General features: G+C 35.9%; 2 protein-coding genes across 4 annotated transcripts in view; one reads left to right on the top strand and one right to left on the bottom strand.

Moving 5' to 3' along the window:
• LOC106867401 (SUMO-conjugating enzyme UBC9-B) overlaps nucleotides 1-11,099 on the bottom strand; it is a 42,832-nt gene extending 31,733 nt beyond the window's left edge. Inside the window, exons 1-2 of one of the 3 annotated variants that reach the window (XM_089345558.1) lie at nucleotides 7,142-7,226; nucleotides 3,956-4,044 (exon numbers count right to left, since the gene is read on the bottom strand). In XM_089345558.1, coding sequence (XP_089201684.1) covers nucleotides 3,956-3,992 — 37 coding nt within the window. In that variant the 5' untranslated portion in view covers nucleotides 3,993-4,044; nucleotides 7,142-7,226. Of the gene's footprint in view, nucleotides 1-3,955; nucleotides 4,045-7,141; nucleotides 7,237-10,350 lie in introns of those variants that run through there. The other 2 variants (XM_089345551.1, XM_089345571.1) reach the window with 2 other exon arrangements.
• Nucleotides 5,332-27,106, top strand: part of LOC106867402 (RAD50-interacting protein 1) — a 39,492-nt gene continuing 17,717 nt past the window's right edge. The window contains exons 1-5 of the mRNA XM_014912264.3: nucleotides 5,332-5,845; nucleotides 14,480-14,721; nucleotides 21,893-22,066; nucleotides 24,719-24,856; nucleotides 25,692-25,848. Coding sequence (XP_014767750.2) covers nucleotides 5,699-5,845; nucleotides 14,480-14,721; nucleotides 21,893-22,066; nucleotides 24,719-24,856; nucleotides 25,692-25,848 — 858 coding nt within the window. The 5' untranslated portion in view covers nucleotides 5,332-5,698. The remainder of the gene's footprint in view (nucleotides 5,846-14,479; nucleotides 14,722-21,892; nucleotides 22,067-24,718; nucleotides 24,857-25,691; nucleotides 25,849-27,106) is intronic.

Below are 27,106 nucleotides of genomic sequence, written 5' to 3'. Positions count from 1 at the left end.
GGCCAGCATGCTAACATTTCTGCCAGCTCGGCGCCTTGTATGTATGTATATATATATATATATATATATATATATATATATATATATATATATATATATATATATATATATATATATATATATATATATATACATATATATATATATATATACATATATATATATATATATACATATATATATATATATATATATATATATATATATATATATATATATATATATATATATATACATATATATATATATACATATATATATATATATATACATATATATATATATATATATATATATACATATATATATATACATATATATATATATACATATATATATATATACATATATATATATACATATATATATATACATATATATATATACATATATATATATACATATATATATATACATATATATATATATATACATATATATATATACATATATATATATATATACATATATATATATATATATATATATATATACATATATATATATATATATATATATATATATATATATATATATATATACATACATACATACATACATACATACATACATACATACATACATACATATATATATATATATATATATATATATATATATATATATATATATATATACATATATATATATATATATATATATATAATCATCATCATCATCATCGTTTAACGTCCGCTTTCCACGCTAGCATGGGTTGGACGATTTGACTGAGGACTGGTGGACCAGGTGGCTACACCAGGCTCCAATCTGATTTGGCAGAGTTTCTACAGCTGGATGCCCTTCCTAACACCAACCACTCTGAGAGTGTAGTGGGTGCTTTTACGTGCCACCGGCATGAAGGCCAGTCAGGCGGTACTGGCAACAGCCACGCTCGAAATGGTGAATTTTACGTGCCACCTGCACAGGAGCCAGTCCAGCAGCACTGGCAATGATCTCACTCGAATGTTTTTCACGTGCCAACGGCACAGAAGCCAGACAGCTGCTCTGGCAACAATCACGCTCAGATGGTGCTCTTAGTGCTCCACTGGTACAGGTGCCATCACGATTTCGCTTTTGCTTGCTCCAACAGCTCTTTGCAAGCTGAGTTTAGTGTTCAATGAAAGAGACGTTGGCATGGGTGCCAATCTACAAAGTTATATAATAAACAATGTGTGTGTGTGTGTATTCAGTATTATTTGGATAATAACCTTATAACATGCATTTAAAGGTTTCTATAAAGCTATCAGGTACCATATGCCATCAAACAGCAGGATTATTCCTTAGGATGGATATATATGTGAAACTCCATTAGTGTATAGAATTTATAAAAATTTATACAAGAAAGTGGAATAAACAGGCTTTAATTAACAAATTACAATAATTGTTTCTATGCTGCAGCAACAGCTGTTAGTTTCTGATGTTTCACTCTTGTTGCCTTACATAAATTATTGGGTTGTCCAGAAAGTTCGTGCCGATTTATAGTAGCTTACCTTTCGACTTATTTGCCATGAAACCACCTCAATTCTGGGAAGAGAGTATTTTCAAGTTAAAGGAAATATGGAGACGCATTGTGCAACAAAATGGTTCATATTTGGTTGATTAAAAATGTAATGGCAAGTATTTATTGACCTTTTTCTTTCCTTTAGAAATCGGCACAAACATTCCGGACAACCTAATATTTTATAAATAATTAAACAGATAAATATGATCCAGCAGCTGCTGTGTGCTGGCACTTCATTGGGTTGATCACTTTGGAAAAATAAAGTACTAGGCTTTATTCCCCTTGAAACATGTATGGAGGAGACTTTCAAGGGTTACTCACTGGATAATAAATATTGAATTTTATTAGGAAGGTGGACTTAATAGTGAATTTATAATTAGTATGTATTGTTGAATATGGTTTTGTAAGGTGCACATATTGCCTATCACTCTTGTTACTGAGATAAGTTGTGACATAGTAGAGGTAATGTTCATTATTTCTGGAAAAGATTTATGTACAAAGATAAACCTGAGTATAATGTGTCTTACTTACATTGAGAGGATAAATTTTATATAATTCCAAATGCAAATTTATTTACACTAAGAGTTACAGCAACTTTAAATCTAACTTTTACTAGTTTCTGACTTTTTTCTTTTTCAGATTCAAAACAAAAATCTGAAGATCACGTTTTTTTGTTTGTTTCTTGTTTTATAGCATAATCTTTTTCTTTTTATTTGTTTCACTCATTAGAATGCAACCATGTTGGGGTACCACCTTGAAATGATTTTAGTCAAACAAATCAACCCCAGTACTTATTTTCTTAAGCCTGGTGTTTATTCTATTGGTCTTTTGCCAAACTACTAGATAACAGAGATATAAACACACCAACACCGGTTGTCAAGTGGTGATGGCAGACAAAGATAAATGCAAACACACACATACATATAATATATATATATACAACAGGCTTCTTTCAGTTTCCATCTAACAAATCCACTCTTTGGTCAATTTGAGGGTATAGTAGAAGACACTTGCTCAAGGAACCATATAGCTGAAACGGATTTGTTTACTTGCTATCTGAAAATTTTCTAGCCTAGTGCCTCAGAAATACCTGATCCAGCATTGTTACCAATTGTCATGGTAGGGACACTGTCAGTTCGAAATGATACTATAAGCATATAAGTGCTGTCAGTTGAATCTTGCCAATATGTGCATAGGGCAACAAAACCGTTGTGCATGCACTCATCCAATGTCTGCACATGTAGGATGGATCCGGTCACCAGATAAGTCTGTTGTGAAGATGATCTCATCCCCTTCTGTTGGCAGAGAAGGACATGCAGTGTTTATTTGTCTGATGGTCTTGGCAAAAGAGGTTGTGTGGTGGACAAGACTGAGAGGGCAGAAGACAGACATCTTCTGCCCGCAACAAATGTTGCAAGTTTCACTTGAAAAGGAAAAAGAGGATAGAGAAGAAAGTGCTACTTCCCAGCAAATTTGTTGAAATGTAGTCCAAATGAAGGTTCAACTCTGAGCAGTTTCTTAGTGGTCAGGGTGACTGTTGTTTCTGCAGAGTTTCCGTGAATAACTCTTGAAAGTCTCCTCCATACATGTTTCAAGGGGAATTCTTTTCTTTTCTGCTTTTTTTTTTTATTATCATTTCTTGTTTGCATTATTTTTTCCATGCAATCCCACACTGTTGCATCCTGTACTGTCCTTAATCTTACTGTAACTCTTCTGGTTAATTAAGAAAAAAATTATCATTATAACTTGGAGAAACACATATATTTATATTTGCATTTGTAATTGCCTGAGAAAATATTGTCAAACTTCGTATTTTATTTTGATGATAGATTGTGATTATTTTATAATTATGGCTTCTTACATGAAAATTTCTTTAAAAATGCAATTGAGAATTCCTGAGAATGTTTTCTTTTTCTTGAAAATTCTCGACTGTATTATTTAAAAACTAATTATAAATAGCAAGGCAGTTTTATACTATTCAAAAATTACAGTTTATATTTAAGAAATGAGGAATTATGTACATTATTGTGTTAGCAACAAACAAGATGAGGACAAATATCCGTCAAATGTAAATAATGTATTCAAAAATTGTTCTCACTTTTCCCACATTATTCATATTGTGTTAGCCTGGTGTTAAACCTACGCCAAATCCTCCCTTATCATGATATGGGTTTCAAATATTAGCACAAGGCCAGCAAGTTTGGGGGAGGGAAGAAGTCAATTATATTAACCCCAGTGTTCAACTGGTACTTATTTTATCAACTCCGAGAGGATCAAAGACAAAATCAACCTCAGCGGAATTTGAACTCAGAACGTAAAGACAGATGAAATACTTCTAAGCATTTTGCCCAGCATGCTGATGATTCTGCTAGCTCACCGCCTTCTTCCTTCTTGTAATATCAATCCTCTCGAATTCCTTTCTTGCCCACGTTTTCCTTTCGGTTTTTGACTTACAATTGCTTAAGGTGAACTTCAGCTTCATCAATCTCATCACTCTTGAAGGGCCTGCAAAAGCCCAAGGCACAGCCTCTTCTATCTTAACCCTTAAAAAAAAAAATAAATAAATGTAAAATTTAGAGGCCTACAAATCATTTGACAGATGCACTATTCCAATATGTATTACTGTTTTATAATGTGGACTCCGAAAAGGTGGTTTCGTTTACAGAAAAAAAAAAAAAAAAGAGAGAAATATAATAATTTGACATTTGCATATCTGAAATATACTACTTTTGCTGTATAATTTCAAAGAAACCATTGACAATTCCGTTGATATAAAGGAAGTCCCGGTTGTATGTGGGTCATTGAATGGTCATAAGTCATCAAACAACAAGAAAGATTCTTGTTTTTACTTTCTCATTTCTCAAGTTTCAAACCCTAAGTTGGGTGTATGCATCTAATTGACCCAAGATTAGATGAGAAACAGCATCATCTACTAAACAATCTCAAGTTTTGTAGACGGGAGTAGATCTTAGCTGTAAAGCATAACCACATTCTATCAAATTTTCTATGCATATTAATCACATCTAAATATTGTCAACTGAGCTGTTGCTTTCAACAATTAACTTTAAAGAGAAGATCCATTCCCATTTACACGATATTTATTTTCTGAAAATCTGCTTGGCTAATATTATAAGAATCATACCTGGTTTTGGTTTTTATATTTGAAGCGTTTTATTCACTGTAGAGATAATCAGTTGACCCTTTCGTATTCAGATTACTCTGTCGAATGCCTGTTTATTCACATTATTTTAATTAATCATGCCTATTCTCTTAGCTTGGAGATTTCGATGATGTTATTGTATATTATTTACATTATATACAATCGACGGATATTTATCCTCATCTTGTAAATAATATAAATAATTCCTCATCTCTTAAATACAGAGCTATGTTATTGTATATTTTTAGAATGACATTGTAGGGTAGGTGTGAAAGGCTAGATTTGACTAGTTTGAACATAAAACAGGTACAATATTTGGGCCAGATATCGCTTGTTTGAAAATTTCCTTCAACTCACTATATTACTTATTAAGCTTGAATGTCTTAACTGCACTCCGGTATGATAATTCTTATTTTAGACATAGTGAGGTAATTCAGTTTCATACAACTTTTATCGTCTGTTTTTTTTTTTTTTACTTATTTGAAAATTTTACACGAATCAACCTAACTGTGACACATTTTTTCATAGTCTGTCGTTTTAAAAGCGTTTACTTCAAAAGATCTGTGTGTAAATGCTCGTTAAAATAAAATATGTCAACTAGAGAGATATATGTAATGATGTTGCACGCAATAATTTCCATTTTACGAAAGTACGGCTATGGATATATATATATAAAATGACATGAGTTAAGAACTTTGAAACCCTGATCACAATAAAGCTTCATGTTTTCACTTCCAAGTGAAGAAGCAGTGCATGTCTATTGAAGTCTTATAACAAATGGAACTGTTCGTAACATTGTGTTCAGCACGTATAAAAAAAAAAGAGGGCATTACTACAGAAAAAGGACCATATTGTCAATAATGACGTAAACTTTAATTGCAAGTTATCTCCCTTGAAGAACATTAATTTTTGTCTTGCCTTCATCTATTTTTGCACGTCTACATAATATATATAACAACTGCTACAATCTCTTTCATTTTTACCTCACATTCACTTATGTGCGGCTATCTACTATATATATATAAATATATATAAAAATGGCGGCCCCCAGCGAAGAGGACGACGTGGATAATAACACGATCGATTTCCTTAATAGAGAATTTGGCGACGATATTAGATCGCTGCGGAATGTTGAAAATATCTACAAAAATCTCTGTTGCCTAAAAGAGGATCTTGAAAATAAGGTAAAGAAGTCCTTTGATTATAAGATAAACAGCTTAGTGAATTTCGTGTGTGTGTGTGTGTACTGTCTCTGTTAAGTTAGTCTTTCCATATTTAATGCATGCAACATCACAAAATTAACAATAAAAAAAATTAAGTGTTTGTATACACACATGCATATATATGTTTGTGTATATTCACCTACGACGAATATCCATCAGTGGGTGATTCAGTAAGCCTTATTGATGACATGTACATAATATTGACATTCAACAAATCTGTTAATTGGGCGGAATTCTACTTCAAGTACCCCATATAACCAACCCCTCGTAACTTTTTTATTTTTTAGAATTTTCAGAAACATTTTTGTAAATTTTGCATTCTATACACGGGAATTCATACAATTATGAAAAACAAAAAATTGTTTTTTAATTTTTCGAAATTTAAAAAAGAATGTTTTTAATTTTTCGATTTAAAAAAAAAATCACTTATACAGACAGTCCGAAATTTTTGCTTAAATCCTAGCAACAGACCATTAAATGCATATGGGGAGAAAGATATTGAAAAACATCCATGCGTCAGTGACAAACGAGTAGGGGTTATCAGGTGGTCGTGAGATGTGCTAAAAATGACAGCTAAATAACCCTTAAATCACACAATTTCTTTTCTCTTTTTCTTTTTGCATAATCGTATGAATTCCCGTATGTAACACAAATTCGCAAAAAATAAAAAAAAAGTTAACCTAAGTTATGAGGGGTTATATGGGTTGCCTAAACCAGAATTCCACTGTTAATTGCCACGTAAAAATGTTTTCTCAAGGTTATTCTTATATTTATATACGTTCGTTTGTTTTGTTTTTTTTCTTTTTCATATACTATCAAGATTTATTAAATCAGGCTCATTTTGTGGGGTTTTCGTCTTCCTCACCACCGCCAAAGAGAGTAGGTGAAAAGACGAATAATCGGCCGTTCTTTTATTGGTATAAATCAGTTGCAGCATCATTCTGAATCTTTTTCCGTTGTTTACATAATTCCACATGACATTTGTAAAAGCCGCAAGATTCATTGATAATAAAAGGGCTTCTGTTTTAATGAGGACTACAAGTGTACAAGGAAAGTTCATAAATGACTTAACTATTCTCATCTCTTCTCTAGTAATTTACTAACCCTTGATGAATGAAACGCGAACTCTTTAATTCAAAGTGTAGAGGGATGAATATTGTGGTAATCTTCAAGTTTAGGGGGGTTGATAATCTTCAAGTTTAGGGGGGGTAAAAAAAGTAAATAAAAATATTCAAGGGAAATAACTGAACGACTTACCAGTATTATCCGTTTTCTTCTAGCAGTTTATAAATAAATCACACCCTAACCCTAACGTCAATCAAATCACGTGTGTGATTTATTTATAAACAGAGATGTACGGAGAATACTGGTAAGACGTTCAGTTACTTCCCTTGAATATTTTTATTTATTTTTTTTATCCCCCTAAACTTGAAGATTACCTATTGTTAGGCTTTATATAGTTCAGGGCTCTATCGTTTTTATCACTCCACTGCGCATCTAATAATTATCTCCAAACACAATGCCAGTTTGTTTTTCTGCTTTTTTTTTCTTTCCTTTCAATGATTTATTGTTAAATTTGAACGATCTCGATGTTTCCTAGTGCTATTTTTCACCTTCAAAAGAAACACGCACACACACGTTTCAGAAACTAATGTCTATGATGAGAATCGCTAAGTGTTCTTGATCGAGCCAAGGATGGAAGAAAAATTCCATTCAAAAACAATTTTGAATCTAAAAAGGACAAAACGTTTAACATAATAACATCTTAGTCACTTGGACATATCGACCACTTTCAGCTGTTTTACCACAAGGCTAAAATGTTTACGTTCAGGAATAAAAAGCAATTGAATTTGTCCCAGCATTGAGCCGGTGTTCATTTTATCATCTCCATCGATATGAAAGGCTATTATTCGAACATGGCAATATTTCGTACGTACTCCTGGCTGAGAATATTTATATTTGATATCCTTGAAGAACTATATGGCCTTCGGCTGTAGAATCTGACGAGTCATCCAAGGGATTAAGCCCTTTATGAATGCGAAACCATTGGTCATTCTATGACGGGACATATATAGATATGTGTGTGTGTGGATCACGACTGCCCGACGAACAGGAACATAAAACTCTGAGTAGCAATTTTTTGTGACATTTTTGCAGCTTTAATAATAAAGCATATTACTTTACCTCCGGTATTCGAGTACTATTTTTTCTTACCTTGTTTCACAATTTATGTGCTTACTCTGGTGTGTGTGAGTGTGTATATATGTTGTATTTCGGGATGGTCATTTTATTTATTTATTTATTTGCCAAATAAACACACGCACTATATATTTTTTTCTTTTCTTCACTCGTTTATTACTGTTATTTTATTATTTTAACGCCTGTCCATTGTCCGGAAATCTTTCGTCACACATCTGTGACCTCTTCAGCGACACATTTCGTTTCCGTGTGTTCTTGCTCCACTTACTCCATTCTGTTCTTCTAAGATGTGTATCCTTATGTGTGTCTTAGTTTTTAGCAGCAGTGTGGCCTCCCCTAAGCCCCAACCTCTCACCCCATTGTGCTGCTGCTGACCTATGACCCGAGAAAAACTCTAGTGAGTGGCCTATATATATATATATATATATATATTAAAGTCTGTCATACCGGCCATGACGAAGGGAAATAGCCCTGAAACTCGAGTCGCCTTTATATATATATATTTATATTTATATATTTATATATTTGATCCTTTATATTGAACACTCAATATTTCATCTACATTCAATACTTTCTTTCATGGTGCCATCCATTTTTATGTTATTTTATTTTATATTGTATATTGTATATCATATTATATATTGTATATTCCATATTCTATACCCCACATTAGTTCTGCAGGAATATAAATAAAACATAAAAAACAGACAGTGTTGGAACTCTTTTAAGCAAAATAATATATATAAGGCTTGGCTGCTCTGCATTGACAAGGGGCAACACCCTGAAACTAGTCTGCAGATGCCAAACCAGCAGGGGGACACTGCTGACCTCCCCTGTTCGAGGGTTATAAAGGACACAGGTTTCGTGTGTCACATAGCTAGCTAGAGGCGATGGCTTCTTGGAGCTAATTCACGGCAGCTTTCGTCCTATATATATATATATATATATATATTATGTAGATAATATGCGTTGATTTTATAGGATAGCAGGAATGTGTATTGTTCATTCCTTTCCGATTATCATTATTGATACAAGTGAATGGCAAGTAGTTTGCGAGACCACGTTACTAGAAATATCACACGTTGACTTATAAAAGGAAATATATATCAGATAATGTCGAACTCTTGGACTACATGTCTGCTTGATCAGAGTTGACTTTGGGACTAAACAAAAATATTAATGACTCGACACCAAGACATGCCTAGTGCTGGTAAAATGAAAGATAGCTGACCCTATGGAGAGTTCAACACAGAAATGAGACAGGTGAAACAAATATTGCGCGTCATGCAAGTTGTATGTAGTAGTGTGGGGCTGATTTCTTATATTTTCGGCCTTGAAGAATTTTACTGGGAAATGAATAAGAGTTGATTGAATCACTTGTGATGTATGACTGGTACTTTTTGTACATGGTTGGATATAAAGGAGAACTAACTGTGGTACAACTTCAGTGCTATAATGTGAGGCGTTTAAGCAATGTTGAGCATTAGTTATAAACCGAAAAGTTTCAGCTCTAAAAAGTACACCGTCTTTGATTAGATTCTTTGCAACGTGATCGCTTGATCTTCTGAAAATTTGTCTCAAACCTTGCTCTATCATCTTAAAAATTGTTTAGTATTTATTTTGAGCCGGGGGAAGGACTGCAAAGTCAGAGCTTGAACCCTTTCATTTAGAGATACTTTTATCATAGCTGACCTAGGGCTAAAAAAAAAGAAAGACAAACAAGGGTTTCACAAGATTGCAGAACTCGTGCAAGATCCATGTTTTATCGATTCTCTTATTCACATTTCGATGTTAAATTTACCTGTATCAATTATCAGTTGTCCCACACTACTCTCCTATCCAAGCGAGGTTTGTGACAGGTTTAGGTGAACTTCCCTCAAGTTCCATGCAAATGTAATGATTGCCTAACATTCATTAAAAGTTTTTCCTAAATTAAATGGTTAATAATTTGTCCATTTTAATAACTGAGAATCAACCCCAAGTTCAAATTTTGGTTATGCCTAAGTATATGTTAAAATTTCTAAAGCAAATACTTCGCGATCAGATTGGTTAGGACGGGAGTGCGCATGCGCTGAAAGTATTTACCCCAGCTCAATTTCAGTAAAAAGTATGATTTGTTTATGTTAAATATTTTTGAGAATGAGCTAGACAACGGATTGAAATTATTGCAAAATTGGGATTTTTATGACATATAGTATCCATAACAATATTGATATTAATAACTGAGCAGATGTAAATTTAACCAAGAGAAAGAAGTCGAACTTTACCGTTATGACAACTGTTTGGAGGCTCATTTCTGATTCTCAAAGCATCGCAATCAGAACATGATCTGTCCGTTTCTCCGATATTGTCGGATTCAGTTGCAACTTGTTCATTCTGTTGCCGTATCATACGAGCACCAGATCGTTTCTGGCGTTGTCTTATTCTTTGATCGTTTCTTAAATTAATCAACTGTTCTTCGGTCATGTTTTCTCGTCGTATTCGATTCCTTTCTCTGTGTCTTTCCTTGTATTCTGTCTGTTGTTTTTCGCTCATGTTCTTTCGTCGCGCTTGCCCCCTCTCTCGTTGTTTTCGGAGATAGTCAGCTCGCTGTTCATCGTCCATTTTCGCTCTTCGTATTTGTTGACGTTCTCTTTGATACCGTAGGTAGTTGGCACGATCATGCTCACTCATGTTGGCTCGTCTTATCCGTTGATTTCGTCTCATCCTTTCTTTTACATCTTCTCTTTGTTCGTCTTTAATCCTCTGCCTGTACCGTCTCATCCGTTCTCTTGTTGCTGCAAGTTTTCTATTTCGTTCCATAGTGAAGGGTGTTTACATGTGAACTGAGAACGATGTTTGCATTGCAAAAATATACGAAAGCATGAAGAGACGGTGTAGACGTGAATGAAATATTTAGAGCAAAAAAATTTTCAGAAATGTAAAAAGTTAAAAGACAAACTAGAATGAATCCCTTATTTTGTGTTTTACATTCTGCCTAACCATAATAGTTTGAACTGGGTTATTTCCCTTCAAAAACATGACGTAACATTCGAACACATGTCATGACACGCAGAATCTTATTAATACTAGCGGGACCCATGGAAATAACACGTAACGGAAAAAATTAAGCGAAGCTATTTAAGGAAGAAAGGATGATTTTAATTTTTATTTTGCTAAGTTATTTCACCTTCAGTCACGATAATATAGAATACGATTTTAAAATATCCCCCTGTTTAACACTTTGTTTCTCTTTCTCCAACAAACTTTAAACCATGTAATTCCATTCTTCGTGTCTGTTCACTCTCACTTCCACTAAAAGCGTAACGCATCGGTTGACCATCTGCTATCTCACTCACTCCTCCTCCCTCTCTCTGTCTCTCTCTCCTTCACTCCACCTCCTCCTCTCTAACAAACTAAAGCGTAACGTGTGAACGAACGAACGAACAAGTAGAAGGCGAATATTATAGACTAGCGGGTTCGTGGAAATTCCACAGAACAAAAAAGATTAGAAGCTATTTAAGAAATAAATTATTTGCACTTTTATTTTGCCAAGTATTTCACTCCCAGTCACAATAATATATTATATTTTAAAATTTCCTGCGACTAAGCACTTAATATTTCTCTCTTTCTCTTCACCTCTCACATCTACTAACTCTCTCTCAATGCATCTGCCTCTCCTGCCCATCTCACTTTATCCGCCTTTCTTTAACCTCACCACCAGAACATTGCCCTCTGCTAAATATTGTATCCTAAACATATCTCTTTCTCTTTCCCTCCCCACCCTACAGCACATCGTTAACATTTCTCTCTCCCTCTTTTCTCTCACTGTCTTTTCTCTTGCTCTTCGCCTCTCTTCAACTAACCACGTGATGCAGTTGGCTTTATTATACCTATTTCTCTACTTCTTCCTCACTTCATTCTTCTCTACTCACACTCCTCACCTCCTTCTCATACACTTTTTCTCCACCTCTCACTCACTCCACCTCTAACTAACTAAAGTATAACGGGTGAACGAACAAGCAGATTATTATATAGATGTTATCCATAGTTGTTGTTTTGGCCCAAGCAAACCTGTTATCAAAGACATCCCAATTTTGACACACACTGATTTTGTATATCCAATACTACACTATCTAATGTGTCCTTCCCATTTTTATGACCATAGGGTGTGATATGATGGGAATTTGTCTACTACTTCATGCAGTAGTTATCAAGTAACAATGAAAAAGTTTTTGCAGCATTGCTTAACATGTGGAACACCATCTGTTACTTTCCCAGTGATCTAATTTTTTTGATATCCAGTGTAGCTCTAAAACTGAAAAAAAATTCCTGCAACACAATATTGTCGAGCGTTAAGATCAGGAAAATATTTTGTTTGAGTAAAATGACGTTGGAGCTGAGGTTGTTTGCAGGAAATTACTAAATTAACTGTTTGTGACTACAAGTGTTTTTACACATAACCTATTACTCTGCTTGTCTCAGTGTGCTTCTTATTTTTTTTTTTTTATAATTAGTTCAGTTACCAACTACACTATCAAGATTGAAAAGTAAGCTGTAGATATCTAAATCATAAAGTTAGATATTTTCATTAACGCTTTAACATTCAGATTATTCTTTCAAATGTAATGCTTAATTATTCACATTGTTTAGAATTAATCATTAATTATTTTCATCATCATCATCGTTTAACGTCCGCCTTCCATGCTAGCATGGGTTGGACGATTTGACTGAGGACTGGTGAAACCAGATGGCAACACCAGGCTCCAATCTAATTTGGCAGAGTTTCTACAGCTGGATGCCCTTCCTAACGCCAACCACTCAGAGAGTGTAGTGGGTGCTTTTACGTGTCACCCGCACGAAAACGGCCACGCTCGAAATGGTGTCTTTTATGTGCCACCCGCACAAGAGCCAGTCCAGGGGCACCAGCAACGATCTCACTCGAAAAACCTCATGTGTCACTCGCACAAGAGCCAGTCCATGGGCACTGGCAACGATCTCGCATGAAAGATATCATGTGTCGCCCGCACATGAGCCAGTCCGGGGGCACTGGCAAACGATCCCGCTCGAAAGATTTCATGTGTCGCCCGCACATGAGCCAGTCCGGGGGCACTGGCAAACGATCCCGCTCGAAAAAGCCTCATGTGTCAAAATTTTTATGATGTGATTACTTACTTTTAGAATGACATTGTAGGGTAGTTGTGAGTGGCTGGATTTGGCTAGTTTTAACAGAAAACAGAATACTTGAATTGGATATGGCCCGGTTTAAATACTAAAGGGTTAAAGAAATTTTATCATCAAATGGGAAAAACAAATTAAGACTCAAAATATGTAATGGTAAAATGGATGTAAAATTTGTTTTTTAAAATTTAGATGTAAAAAAATAAATAAATTTTTATTTCGGTATTCAAAAAGTATTGAGATATCAACCAAAGGGAAGTATAAAAGTTGGGTGTTTCAAATTAATAGACTGTTGTTAGTTACATAAGATCGTTCATTATTATATTCTTTAAACATCTTTTTTGTTTCTATTTTCTTTCTCCCATTGACTTATACTTGGCCTTATCGCAGATATTTGAGTTTTTTCTTTATATTGTGAGTGAGGTCTAATTTTGTTTTGACCAAACCAATTTTGTTCCAAAACTTTATTTGGTATACCTGTACCATTTTCATGCTCTTCCAAGACTGTACTTTTTTTCACATAGTCTTCAGTGAACAAACTTAGCCACATTATCGTGCCTCCCCTGATAAGTGCTTTTGGGCCAATTTACTATAATAATATTATTATCATTATTCAGTTGTCTTATTTTTATTACATGCTTTCACTGCACTACGCACTACTGAGTGCAGCTCTATGTGCCTTGGGTATGTGCAGTGGTTTGTTTTGGTACTATTTTCACTGTACTGAAATGCTTTATGTATTATTATTATTATTATTCTGCTGAAGTTGACTTTGCCTTTTATCCTTTTGGGGGTCAATTAAAAAAAGTACCAGTTATGCACTGAGGTTGATGTAATCAACATAATCCTCCCTATCCCAAGCTGCTCTTGTGGAAAAAATTTGAAATCATTATTATTATTATTATTATTATTATTCTGCTGAGGTCGGTTTTGCCTTTCATCCTTTTGGCATCGATAAATCAAATACCAGTTGTGTACTAGGGTCAGTGTAATCGACTTTCTCCCTCCCTCAAATTTCAGGCCTTGCGCCTGTACAAGGGATTATTATTATTATTATTATTATTATTATCATCATTTTACTGGGTTTTAGTTAGTTTTATCAACTTTTGTACGTTGTCTAGAACTTATCTGATATTCCTCAGTTAAAAAAATCACAATAAAAACATGTACTTAAAGAAAAATTAACATTTTTTTTGCCTTCTTCAGAAACTTATTTGAATTTTTTTTTTTCTTCAGCTATCGTTGGCCAGTACTGAAGTCCCAAGTGAGATCAAGAAAGCTATTAGTAATGCTGAAGCTGCACAATCTCGGGTGAAGTCATTCTGCAGTGAAGAAATATTGTTGCATGATGAGATTGAGAAGCACACAAAGCTGATGGAACCTCTGTTTGAGGAGCTTTCTCAGATCACAAGTCAAGTTGATGAACTAAGTCGATATACACAGTATTTTGGGCTAATAGCCAAAATAGATGAATTAAGGTATTTACTTCTTCCTTTTTTTCTTCACCAGTTATTATTGTTTAGCCCTAGGCTAAGATTGATTGAGTAGAGCTACAATCAGGCTTTCCAGTCTTGACCATCTTGTCTTTTATTTCATATGTAGTATGTGTTGAGAAGGCATGTTGTCTAGTAGTCATCGGTGGAGGGTTTGCACCGATAATCACAAGATTGTGGTTTTGATCCCCTAACCAGGTAGCAATACGTTGTTTTTTTGAGCAAAACACTTCATTTCACATTGCTTCAATTCACTTATCTGTAAATGGGTAGCCCTGCAATGGACTGGCACTGGACACTCAGTAGGTGTATTATGATCTTAGTTGTTTATATGTCATGGAAACTGGGTAACTGGTCATTTGGGTCTTAGGTCTTGAGACAGTATATGTAGGATTATATTGTTCTTTTGTCCATCACTTTTCTAAGACAGTAGATTCGCTGTGAGGGAGATTTGATTGCCATTTGTAGCAGAGAGATGCTTTCCAGCTGACTTGTTTTGTTTACCAGTTTATGCTTGTAGGTGTATAGATAGAACAATAAGAATCTTTGAAATTGTATTCACCACAGCTGTTCACTGCCATTATGGTGGGTGTCTACACACAAATATATGAAGTTACCTTTTGAATGAAATATATATACTAGATTTTCTAGAGATGAATACTACACTGCAGTAGACTTTTTAATCTCTGTTTTTGCAGATACTGAGGTCTAAGAATGTTCTTAGAAATGGGGTAGATTTCTGGTAACTTGGTGGATATAAATGTGTAAATTGTCCTGTTCAGGTATGGCTGTGTGTTTAAGGAGTTTGCCTTGTAACAACATGGTTTCAGGTTCAATCCTATTGTAAGGTACTTTGGACAAGTCTTATGTCATTCTTTTGGGTTTCACTAATATGCTGTGAATAGAATATTTGGTAGGCAAATGAGTAAGAGCCTATTATAGATGTTTGTGTGTGTGTGTGTGTGTCCTTTTCCAATTTATATTGATGTTGGATATAAACACCATTGAGAAATTTTTTTTTTAATAAGTGCTTTAAGAATGATGTTTGCTGTGTAAGTTTACACATTCCCTTCTCATTCTTGCCATTAGAGCTGCAGTGAACCAATGCTTGGCTCATCAGAAATCTGTGATCAATGACACTGTTCATGAATTGTAACATGAAATATACATGTAGTAATACACACACACACACACACGTGCTGACTACAGAGATGAGCTTGTGACATACAAACTGTTAGTTCAGGACCCTTCTGTTTCAATCATTTTATTCTATCAAAATCCTATTGATAATCTTCAATTCAGCTGTAGCTCCTCTCAGCAGAATCCAGCTGCTGTTTAACCCTCAGGTCTACCCTGGTTGAACCAATCTTTGAAATACATCATTCAGGTTGTCACTGTCCCACCTTTTTGAGGAGTATCTAGGACTACATTATATATAATGTAGTGTATGTATGGAAGGTATGTTGTCTAGTAGTCAGTGGTGGGCGGTTTTGCATCCATAATCACAAGATTATAGTTTTGATTCCCTGACTGGGTGGCAATGCATTGTGTTCTTGACCAAAACACTTCATTTCACATTGCTCCAGTCCTCTCAGCTGTGAATGAGTAACCCTGCAATGACTGGCATCCCACTCACTGGGTGTGTTGTAATCTTAGTCACTTATGACATGGATACTGGGAAACTGGCCATTTGAGTCCTAGGGCTTGAGACAGTGCTTTATTACTATATGTAGTATTACTTACATTGTTCAGTTGCCCTTCTCTTTTCTAAGCCAGTAGATTTGCTATGTGGGAGATTTGATTGTCATTTGTAGCAGAGAGAGGCTTTCACTTTGAACTTCAGTACTGGCCAATGATAGTTGAAGAAAAAAGAAACTAAGTTTGTGAAGAAGCAAAAGAAATGTTGATTTAAGAAATGTTTTTATCAGCATTGAATAAGGGACATAAGTACATGGTTTTGCTTTGATTTTTTAAAACTTACATTAACAAGAGGAATGTCTGATAAGTTCCTGACAATGTACAAAAGTTGGCGTGTGATTTGAAAGAAATTTGATTACTATTTCTGGCAGGGCAGGTCAAGTGATAATGTGGAGAGTCCTCTGTTTGTATGAAACTTGCATGTTATTTTCTCAGATGCTGTTTGGTCAAACTGTACATAATGTGGCCAAATAACTGTATCTATATTATAAAAAAATCAAAATGGGACATGGAATCAGTAAAAATGGACAAATAAACATGGAAATCCTCTCATTGGCCTTGGAGCCCCAGTTCATCATAGTTTTGGTGTGTTTGGCAAAAATCTTGTACATGTTGCTAACAAGATAATAAATAGTCTAAAATAAAAATTAAAAAAAAGAAGAGAAAAAAACTGGCTCTCTGTTTATGACAACGAAGGTTCCAGTTGAATCAATCAATAGAACAGCTTGCTCATGAAGTTAACATGCAAGTGGCTGAGCACTCCACAGACATGTGTACCCTTAATGTAATTCTCAGGGAGGTTCAGGGTAACACATAATGTGACAAGGCTGGCCCATTGATATACAGGTACTACTTATTTTTGCCAGTTGAGTGGACTGGAGTAACATGAAATAAAATGTCTTACTGAAGGACACAACATGCTGCCAGTAATCAAACTCACAACCTTATGATCATGAGTCACATACCCTAACCACTAAGCCATGTACCTTCACTATAAATAATCTAAATTTACAACAAAACATGAACACTGAATATGGAGGATTTGTGAAGGCTGGAAAGAAAAGAAGCAAGCATGCTTCACTGGATATGTAATGTCAGTGTGTATGAACAATGGAGTATAAATGAGCTGAGAGAAGAATTAGTTGTAGTGTTTGGGAGAAGAACTCTGAGTTTGTATAAATATGAGAGCTTGTGCAAACATGACAATGATAATAAAGAAATGATAAATAATCAAAATGACAAGAACAAGCAATAGAAATAAGCTGAGAAAGGCATGGGAAGAAAGAGCGAGAGTGATTTCAAGATGCTAAATCTCACAGATGTTGTGTGATTATGACAAGTCGCAAGGTGTTAGACTGCAGAAATCCTGTGTAAAAAATTTTTTAAATTTTAATTATGCTAATGATGATATGTAATACATCATCTGTTCTTGCCAATGTGATGCCTATTGGAGTCTGATATTGTACTTTCTTGACCATGCTTGTTCACAAGTAGAAAGAAATATGGGAGAAAGGGGGAAGGAAAGATGCACTAACACAAGTATAAATGATCATCATCATCATCATCATCATTTAACATCCGCCTTCCATGCTAGCATGGGTTGGACGATTTGACTGAGGACTGGTGAAACCGGATGGCAACACCAGGCTCCAATCTAATTTGGCAGAGTTTCTACAGCTGGATGCCCTTCCTAACGCCAACCACTCAGAGAGTGTAGTGGGCGCTTTTACGTGTCACCCGCACGAAAACGGCCACACTCGAAATGGTGTCTTTTATGTTATATATTCTTTTTAGCCAGAATATTTTTAGAACTATATCATTGCAGACTGCAGTTATTTTTAGAACGCATTCTTCTTAAATAAGAATACTATCAAGCTCTACATTATTTTTCAAGTTCTGGATTGCTAGTCTCCTCAAAGTTGGAAACCTAGTCCTATACTCTGATCCATCACTATTTAGTTGACAGTTTATTCCTTTGACATGTGCCTTGCATTTTTGCCTAAATATAACTTAGCACTTTCTGAAGAGCTATTTTTAACATTGCTCATTTGTTTAAGAATATATATTTGTGGCAATGGCTGCTGAACTCTAAAGGAAATACTTTAATTCACTCTTCCCACTTACTATTATTTTTCTAGGTTACAATCATCATCTTTATTATCATCGGCACCTCCATCATCCTGTTAGACTCCTAGAGTAGCTTAATTGACCAATATTTAATTCCATCTTTCATTTTTTTACTTTGTTGATCAATGTATAAAGAAGATGCTTTATTACTCCACTAATAAATACAGATGGATATATGTAACCTGTGTATTACTCCACTAGTAAATACATATATCCGTCTATAAATAACAGCAAGTAAATAGTGAGTAAGAAACCCTTTCAATAAAAATAGTTTGCTTTGGTCCAGTGATAAAATGCTTGTCATGTCTACAGTTGATTTATATCTCAAGAACAGCCCTCAACTTTTCTATCCAAATGGTTTTAAACCCAATATTTACACTCTACTATTTATAACTTTATTTGCTTCAAGATACATCATTCCTAAAACAAAATTATTTTACATTCTGAAAGTTCTTAAATTCTTATGACAATCCATAGTAAATGTTTATATAAAAGTAATAAAAGAAATCATCATCATTATTATTATTATTATTATTATTATTATTATTATTATTATTATTACTCGGTGCCATTGAGTTTAAATTCTGCTGAGGTTGACTTTGCTTTTCATTCCTATCAGGGTCAATAAAATAAGTACCAGCTGAGCGCTGGGGTTGATGTGATTGATTTATGCCCACTCCCCAAATTGCTGGCCTTGTGTCAAAATTTGAAGCCATTATTACTCAGAACCCACTGGAAAAGCATGAACGTCATGATTTCTCATTTTTCCTATAAATCTAAGTCATCATTCCTACATAAGAAATCGTATTTTTCTTCGTACAGATTTGCTCATTGAAGACACCGCCCAGTGTAGCATTTCTTGGTATCTAAACTTTTTGGGATTGATGCCAGAATATTGGCTAATGTCCAAAACCTCCTATATTTAGATTTCTGATTGCTGCATGATCATCGTATCAGTTGAATTGCCTTGCCCTTACTTTTTTAATCTGTTCATTGCCACACTTACATCTAAACATCCTTGGTATTTTTGTAGATCACAGAAAGCAATAATACAATATGTTAGCAAAAGTTGTCACAGCTGCATTAATCTACTCTTTTTGTTATATATTTCCCTTCTCCTTTGATGACACACTTTCCTCCTGGCTTTCCATCCCAGCTGTATTAGATTATTTTATGTTAGCTTTAATCTGTGATTATAAGTTCATGTTTTATTTTTCAGACAGAGTTTCAGCAATTGATTCATTCATTTTCATCAGATCTCCTTGAACAAAAAAAAAAAGACTGTTCCTTCTTGGTGGTTGTTATTCCCTTGTTTTTAAATTCTTTATTAATGATAGTCACTGACGTTTTGTGAGAAAGCGTCAGACTAACTGCTGTGTATTGTATTCAGCCTTTTCAACTTGTAACAAGGAATGTCTTTGGTTATAGGTCTGCTAGGTCACAACTAGTTAAAAGATTGTTATTACTGGGGTCAATGTAATTGATTTACAGCCTCCCCACCAAAATATTGCTGGCCTGGTGTCAAAATTTGCCCTGATAAATGTTGAAAAATCAATTAGTTGAAATCTGAAACAAGATTAACAAAATTCTTTCATTGACAACATATATGTTTACCTTTATCGTTTTATCTTTTACTTGTTTCAGTCATTAGACTGTGACCATGCTGGAGCACTGCCTTGAGGAATTTTTGTCTAACTAATCAACCCCAATACTTACTTTCTTTTTAAGCCTGGTACTTATGCTATCAGCATCTTTTGCCGAATTGCTAAGTAATGGAGATGTAAATATGCCAACACCAGTTGTCAGGCATTGGTCAGAGACAAACACCGACATGAATACACATGCACACACACACACACACACACACACACACACACACACACACACACTCATATGATGGGCTTCTTTCAGTTTCTGCCTACCAAATCCACTCACAATGGTTTGGTTGGCCCGGGGCTATAGTAGAAGACACTTTGCCCAGGGCATCATATAATAGGAGTGAACCCAGAATCATGTCATTCATTGGGAAGCAAACCTCAAACCACACAGCCATGCCTGTGCCTGGTCAAACACACACACATACATACATACATACACACACACACACATTTCTATTTGTGTTTGGCACCACCACTGCTTGACTACCGGTGTTGATTTGTTTATATCCCTGTAACTTTGTGGTTTGGCAAAAGTGACTGATAAAATAAGTACCAGACTTAAAAGTTAAGTACTAGGGTCAATTTGTTCAACTAAACTCTTCAAGAATGTGCCACAGCATGGCCACAGTCCAATGACAAACAAGTAAAAGTGTACTCATCAACTCAACTCTTTCCAAAAGAAAGCCCTGGAAGTCTGTAGTTGGCATCAGCAGCCTACAGTGCAATGTTACTCTACAAGTTGTAAATAACCCATCTGGGCTGTACTGTCACCCCAGATGAAAGACATTATAAACACTTGATATCCAATTCCAAGACTCACATACTGGATTGGTGCTTTCTACACTCAGCTGTTTATATATGGAACAATCTTCTGGAAGCTACTATCAGCACTGATCTCAGGATATGAAAAACAAGATTTCAAAAATGAGTACATCATCATCTCTTGTCACTTTCTCTATTGTAAACCTTTGGTTCACCTGCTGGGCTTTTTTTTGGAGCCCAAATTCCAAGGCTATGATTAGAGTGCAATGTAATATATACTTTAAATAAAAAAAAGAAAAAACAATCAGTACATTCACTTCTCAGAAATAGTTGTTTAGCTCCAAACGAACCCTGATCAGGTGAACTTGTGATAAAAGGTGTTCTAGCCATGACTATCCCTGTCTTGATAGTGTTATATCTAGGACGACTGTGTTATCTAATGTGTCCTCCTCTTATTTAGTATGATAGGGTGTGGTTTGAGGGAAAGTTGGCTGCTATTTCTCATAGATTGAGTGACCATGTAGTGCTCCCCTTTTTGTCCACTACTATATATTTGTGTGTGTGTGTGTGTGTGTGTTTAACTGTCTCCTTGTGTTGACATCATTAAATAGTTGCAGACAAGTGTCACCAGTATGCAAGTAGTGTTTTTTGTTTCCGCTTTTCAATGGAAACAATGATAGGCCATAGGGAAATCTCACCTTATTTGGAAACAAGTTTGGCTACTGGAAGGGCATCCAGCTGTAGAAGATCTGCATCAATAAATTCCAGCTGATCTTTGCAAGAATAGAAAAGTGGACATGAAATGGTGATGATGATAAATTAAATTCCAATTATTTAAATCCTAAAATGAAATGATAAAATATTTAATCTACTATTTCAGATTATTTTTTGTTCTTTTCATTTAATTTTAGTTCTTCCATCCAGACGTCACTACTTGTAGAAAATGCCCAGGATGCAGTTGAAGCATTCCAAGAAATGACTAATTTATACACAGAATTAGAAATATCTAGTTGTGAAAATCTACTTCGGTTTCATAGAAACACAATTTTGTTTTGGTACAAAATACTCAAAAACAAGTTTGCCAGGTAAGAGAAACTAGAAGCTAATGTAATTTCCTATTTAAACCAATATCTGTCAACTTTGTCCACAGTGATATCACAGTGTCCAAACCCCACCACCCCTCCCACTCCAACTGAAACAGCCCCACATCTGTTAAGCCTTCTTCCTTTCTGCTACAGCCAACACCACTACCCGACCTTGCTTGTCATTTCTCACAAACTACTATACTGCCCCACGGACATCTGTCCAGCCCACATTACAAACTCTAGCCATGTGTTTCCTAACCTATTTTCCCACAAGCCCCACTATAACTTTCCAGAAAAATGTATGCCCCACTAGCGGTTGGAATAAAACATTTTTATTTTTAATATTTTATCCCAGTTATCTAATACAAAAGAATCTACCAGTAACTCTTTTATTAAGTACAGCGTACAAATAAAGTACATTATAAAATCATTCGAGCGAGGTCGTTGCCAGTGCCACTGGACTGGCTCCCGTGCAGGTGGCACATAAAAAACACCTTTTTGAGCGTGGCTGCTGCCAGTACCGTGTGACTAGCCCTCATGCTGGTGGCACGTAAAAGCACCCACTACACTCTCGGAGTGGTTGGCATTAGGAAGGGTATCCAGCTGTAGAAACTCTGCCAGATCAGATTGGAGCCTGGTGCAGCCTTCTGGCTTGCCAGTCCTCAGTCAAATCATTCAACTCATGCTAGCATGGAAAGCAGACGTTAAACGATGATGATGATTGACTAAGAAGAGAAAATGCGAATCACTTTAATGAGAACCTTGTGTCTGGCATCTGTGGTACTATGCACCACCACAGTTTTCCCATGCTCCACCAGTGGGATGTAAGCCCCATGTTGGGAATCCCTGCTCTAGCCTCTCCAGCAACTAACAACCAATGAAACTCGCACCAACCCCATACCATCACATCCCACAACTAAAAATCTCAAGTTGAGGTATCCTCAGTGTAGTTGTTCAACAAGCTAGAAGTAGCAGCTAAATCTTCAAGATCCATTCTGCTGTATTAAAAAAGGAAGGACACATCAAATAACAGTCTGTTTAAACCAATACCTATAAACTTTGCCTGCAGTGATATCTCAGAATCCAAAACACCCCCGCCTCCCACTCCAACTGAAACAGCCCCACTACTATTGATCCTTCTTCCCTTCTACAGCTAACACCACTACCCCACCTTGCCAGTCACTTAGCACAAATCATTATGCTATCCAACAAACATCAGTTCAGTCCACATTACAAACTCTAGCTCAGGGGTTCTCAACCAAGGTCCATACGACCCCTGTACCAAAATTTGAAACTATTATGACAGTGATTATGGTTACATAATATAGTACATAATAGGCACAGGCATGGCTGCATATGTAAGAAGCTTGTTTTGCAACCACATGGTCTCATTTTCAGTCTCATTGTGCAGTACCTTAGGCAAGTGTCTTCTACAGCCCAAGCCAATGCCTTTTGAGTGAATTTCATATACAAAAACTGTCTACAAGCCCACTGTGTGTTTGTCTTTGTGTCTATATTTGTTCCCTTGCTACTTGATAACTGGTGATGGTTTGTTTGTGTTCCCATTAAATATCACTTTGGCAAAAACTCCAATAAAGTAATTACTGGCATTGATTTGTTCTACAACAGCCCTTTAAGATGGTGTCCCAACATGGTAGCAGTCCAGTGACTGAAACAAGTAAAAGATGAAAAAATAATACTGTTATATATGATATTTGAGCCTCACTAAGGAAATGACAAGGGACCAGGAGATGTTGCGATTTGCTGTACTTGATAAGACACATCAAGCTAAGTAAAATCACTGTCTTCTACACATAAAGGCTTGTCCTTCCAGGTGCTGGTGCCACTTGAAAGGCACCTTGTGCTGGTGCTGCATTAACGCTCCCATGTTAGTGATATGTAAACGCACTCATGATGGTGACACGTAAAAAGCACCCAACACACTCTGCTAAGTGGTTGGCATTAGGAAGGGCATCCAGCCGTAGAAACCATGCCACAACAGACAGTTGAAGTCCAGGCAGCTTTGTGTTAAACTATCCAACCCATGCCAGCATTGAGAGCGGACGTTAAACAATGATGATGATGATTGTGAACTCTCCTGTCGTAGATGACAGATGAGGGTTCTGCAGTTTCTTGCAGGACAACCTGCACAGATGATTTGCTTATAGTGATCAAATGTTTGTGCTACACATTAGCTCACTCCCTTTTTCAAATTAAAATTGTCTGTACAAGTGCACAGTGTGCTGCACATCAGATGTCGAAGTGATTGCAGAGTTGCATGAAATTAAGTGTTTTGCTGAAGAACACAATGTACCACCCTGTCCAGGAATTGAACCACAATTTTGTGATCATGAGTGCAGCACCCTAGCCTCTAGGCCTTGCATCCTCACTTTATATTTTACATATATATAAATATATAATATATTGGCTTTAGTAAAAGCATCCAGCCATCATAGAAACCATGCCAAAACAGACAGGGAAGCATGGTGCAGTTTTCTGGCTTGCTAGCCCCTACCAAACTGTCCAACCCACACCAGCATGGAAAAATGACCTTAAATGATGATGATGATATAATACATAATATAACATGATATTGTTTATATTTTTTTTGATATTTTTTTATATTGTTTATGATATTGTTTATATTTGCAGTGAGTTTGAAGATTTGTTGAAAGCCATTAAATGGCCATTTGTTACAGTGACTCTTTCCAAGACTCCTGTGGTGAATCAGAGTGAACAGAGGAATGAAATGGCATCTCTTTTCAAAAAGTTGCTGCATGTAAATTTGCCGTATCCTTTGTTGCAAACCTCATATTGTTCATTTAAATTATCACAACTTCCTGTTTTCTGCTTTATAATCAGTTAATGACTTGGGGAAAAAGAAAAACAATTGTATAGATTCTTTAGGCAATGGTTTGTGTTAGGCACAGCCATGGTATCTTAGGTAAGTGTCTTCTATTATAGCCCTCAACTAACCAATGCCTTGGGAGTAGAATTGGTAAATAAAAACTGTATTGATACCTGTCTAAGAAGTTCAGTTCCTAACCACATGGTTTTGGGTTCATTCCTACTTTGCAGCATTCTGGGTAATTGCTTTATGCCATAGCCTCAGGCTGACAAAAGCCTTGTCAGATTTGTTAGACAGAAATTGAAAAAAGCCTTGTTTGTATATGTGTGTGTGTACATACATGTATGTGGGTTTGTTTACATCTGCAGTTGCTTGTGAAAAATCATGACAGTTGATGTTGTACTTGGTTTCTCCTGCTTTCAAATCATATAGGACAGTTTGTGCTTTCAAAGCTGTACGCAGTAAGTGACTCCTTACTTGAAAGCAGATAAGGATTAGTATCAGGAAGGACACACCTGGAAATAAGTGTCTTGACCACACCAGATCTTTGGGGCATATTGCGGAGTTATCTAGACACCAAATTCATTCACTATACATACACATATGCATGTACCATGTTTAGGTATATTCATTCACCTATTAATTCACTTTGTCTACCAATTTATGATCTCATAGACAAGTGGGTCAGATATAAAATGACTGCTTAGAGCCAAAATGCTTTATGGATTATTCTTTCTGCTTTTTATTTTTTCCTTGACTTCATTTTTTTTCACCCAGTTCATCTCTTCAAAGACGACGTTCTCTGTTGAACCCTGCTCTTGGTAGACTTCATATAGCACCCCAGGTGTTACCGCTTCAGCTTATGCTGAAACCATTGAAGAAGAGGTTCAAGTACCATTTTTATGGTAACAGACAAACCAATAGTTTGGACAAGGTTATTAAATTTTTTAACATGTATTTCATACTTATGTTTGGGATGCTTGCTTGAATAACAATCAATTCAGTTGATACCCAATTAAATAAGTTTATTAAAGTTTTCCTAGGTGCATTTAATTTCATGGAATATCATTTGTGAAATGTGTCCATTAAGAGGTTTTTCTATCTTTTCTATGCTAAATTGCATTTATTTCAAAAGATAGCAATATTTGCTAACTATAGAAAGTTTTGGCACCAAGAATGTAATATACTGGTAAATAATTGCTCTAGTTATTCATTTATGCAAATATACAAGTTTGTCATTGATCATCATCATCATTATCATCGTTTAACATTCGCTTTCCATGCTAGCATGGGTTGGACGATTTGACTGAGGACTGGTGAACCAGATGGCTACACCAGGCTCCAATCTGATTTGGCAGAGTTTCTACAGCTAGATGCCCTTCCTAACTTTAACCACTCCGAGAGTGTAGTGGGTGCTTTTACGTGCCACCGGAACGAAGGCCAGTCACACAGTACTGGCAACGGCCACGCTCAAAATGGTGTATTTTACATGCCACCTGCACAGGAGCCAGTCCAGCGGCACTGGCAACGATCTCGCTCGAATGTCTTTACACGTGCCACCGGCACAAGTGCCAGGAAGGTGACGTTGGGCACAAGTGCCAGGAAGGTGACGCTGGGCACAGGTGCCATCACGCTTTCGCTTGCCCCAAATCCTACCACCTTAAAAAATGGGAAGGTGACTGTGGGAATGTGCCTTTGATCATTGATCTGCCCAGTCAGGGCTAACCTAAAGCTGAACAACAAGATAGGTTACAACTAGTCATCACTCATGAGCAAATGTAACTTGGTGGCATGTACCATGCTTTCATTAATTTCAGAAGTGCGGGGTAAATTGATTACATCGACCCCAGTATTTGACTGGTACTTATTCTATTGACCCTTGAAAGGGATGAAAAGCACTAATTGTTTTAGGTGCTTATGAAGTTGAGAGCAGACATGGACACTTCTGAGCTCTCTCACCCTCATTCCAGCAGAACATCTGGGATATGGCAGGTAGAAGGCTATAGGTTGCTGGCACTCCGTCGCTCACAACGTCGAGAGTTCCAGTTGATCCGATCAATGGAACAGCCTGCTCGTGAAATTAACGTGCAAGTGGCTGAGCACTCCACAAGCACGTGTACCGTTAACGTAGTTCTCGGAGATATTCAGCGTGACACAGTGTGACAAGGCTGACCCTTTGAATTACAGGCACA

Source organism: Octopus bimaculoides, chromosome 2 (genome assembly GCF_046866305.1).
Source record: "Octopus bimaculoides isolate indiv1 chromosome 2, ASM4686630v1, whole genome shotgun sequence".
NCBI lineage: Eukaryota > Metazoa > Mollusca > Cephalopoda > Octopoda > Octopodidae > Octopus > Octopus bimaculoides.
This window is presented reverse-complemented; position numbering and strand designations above follow the sequence as displayed.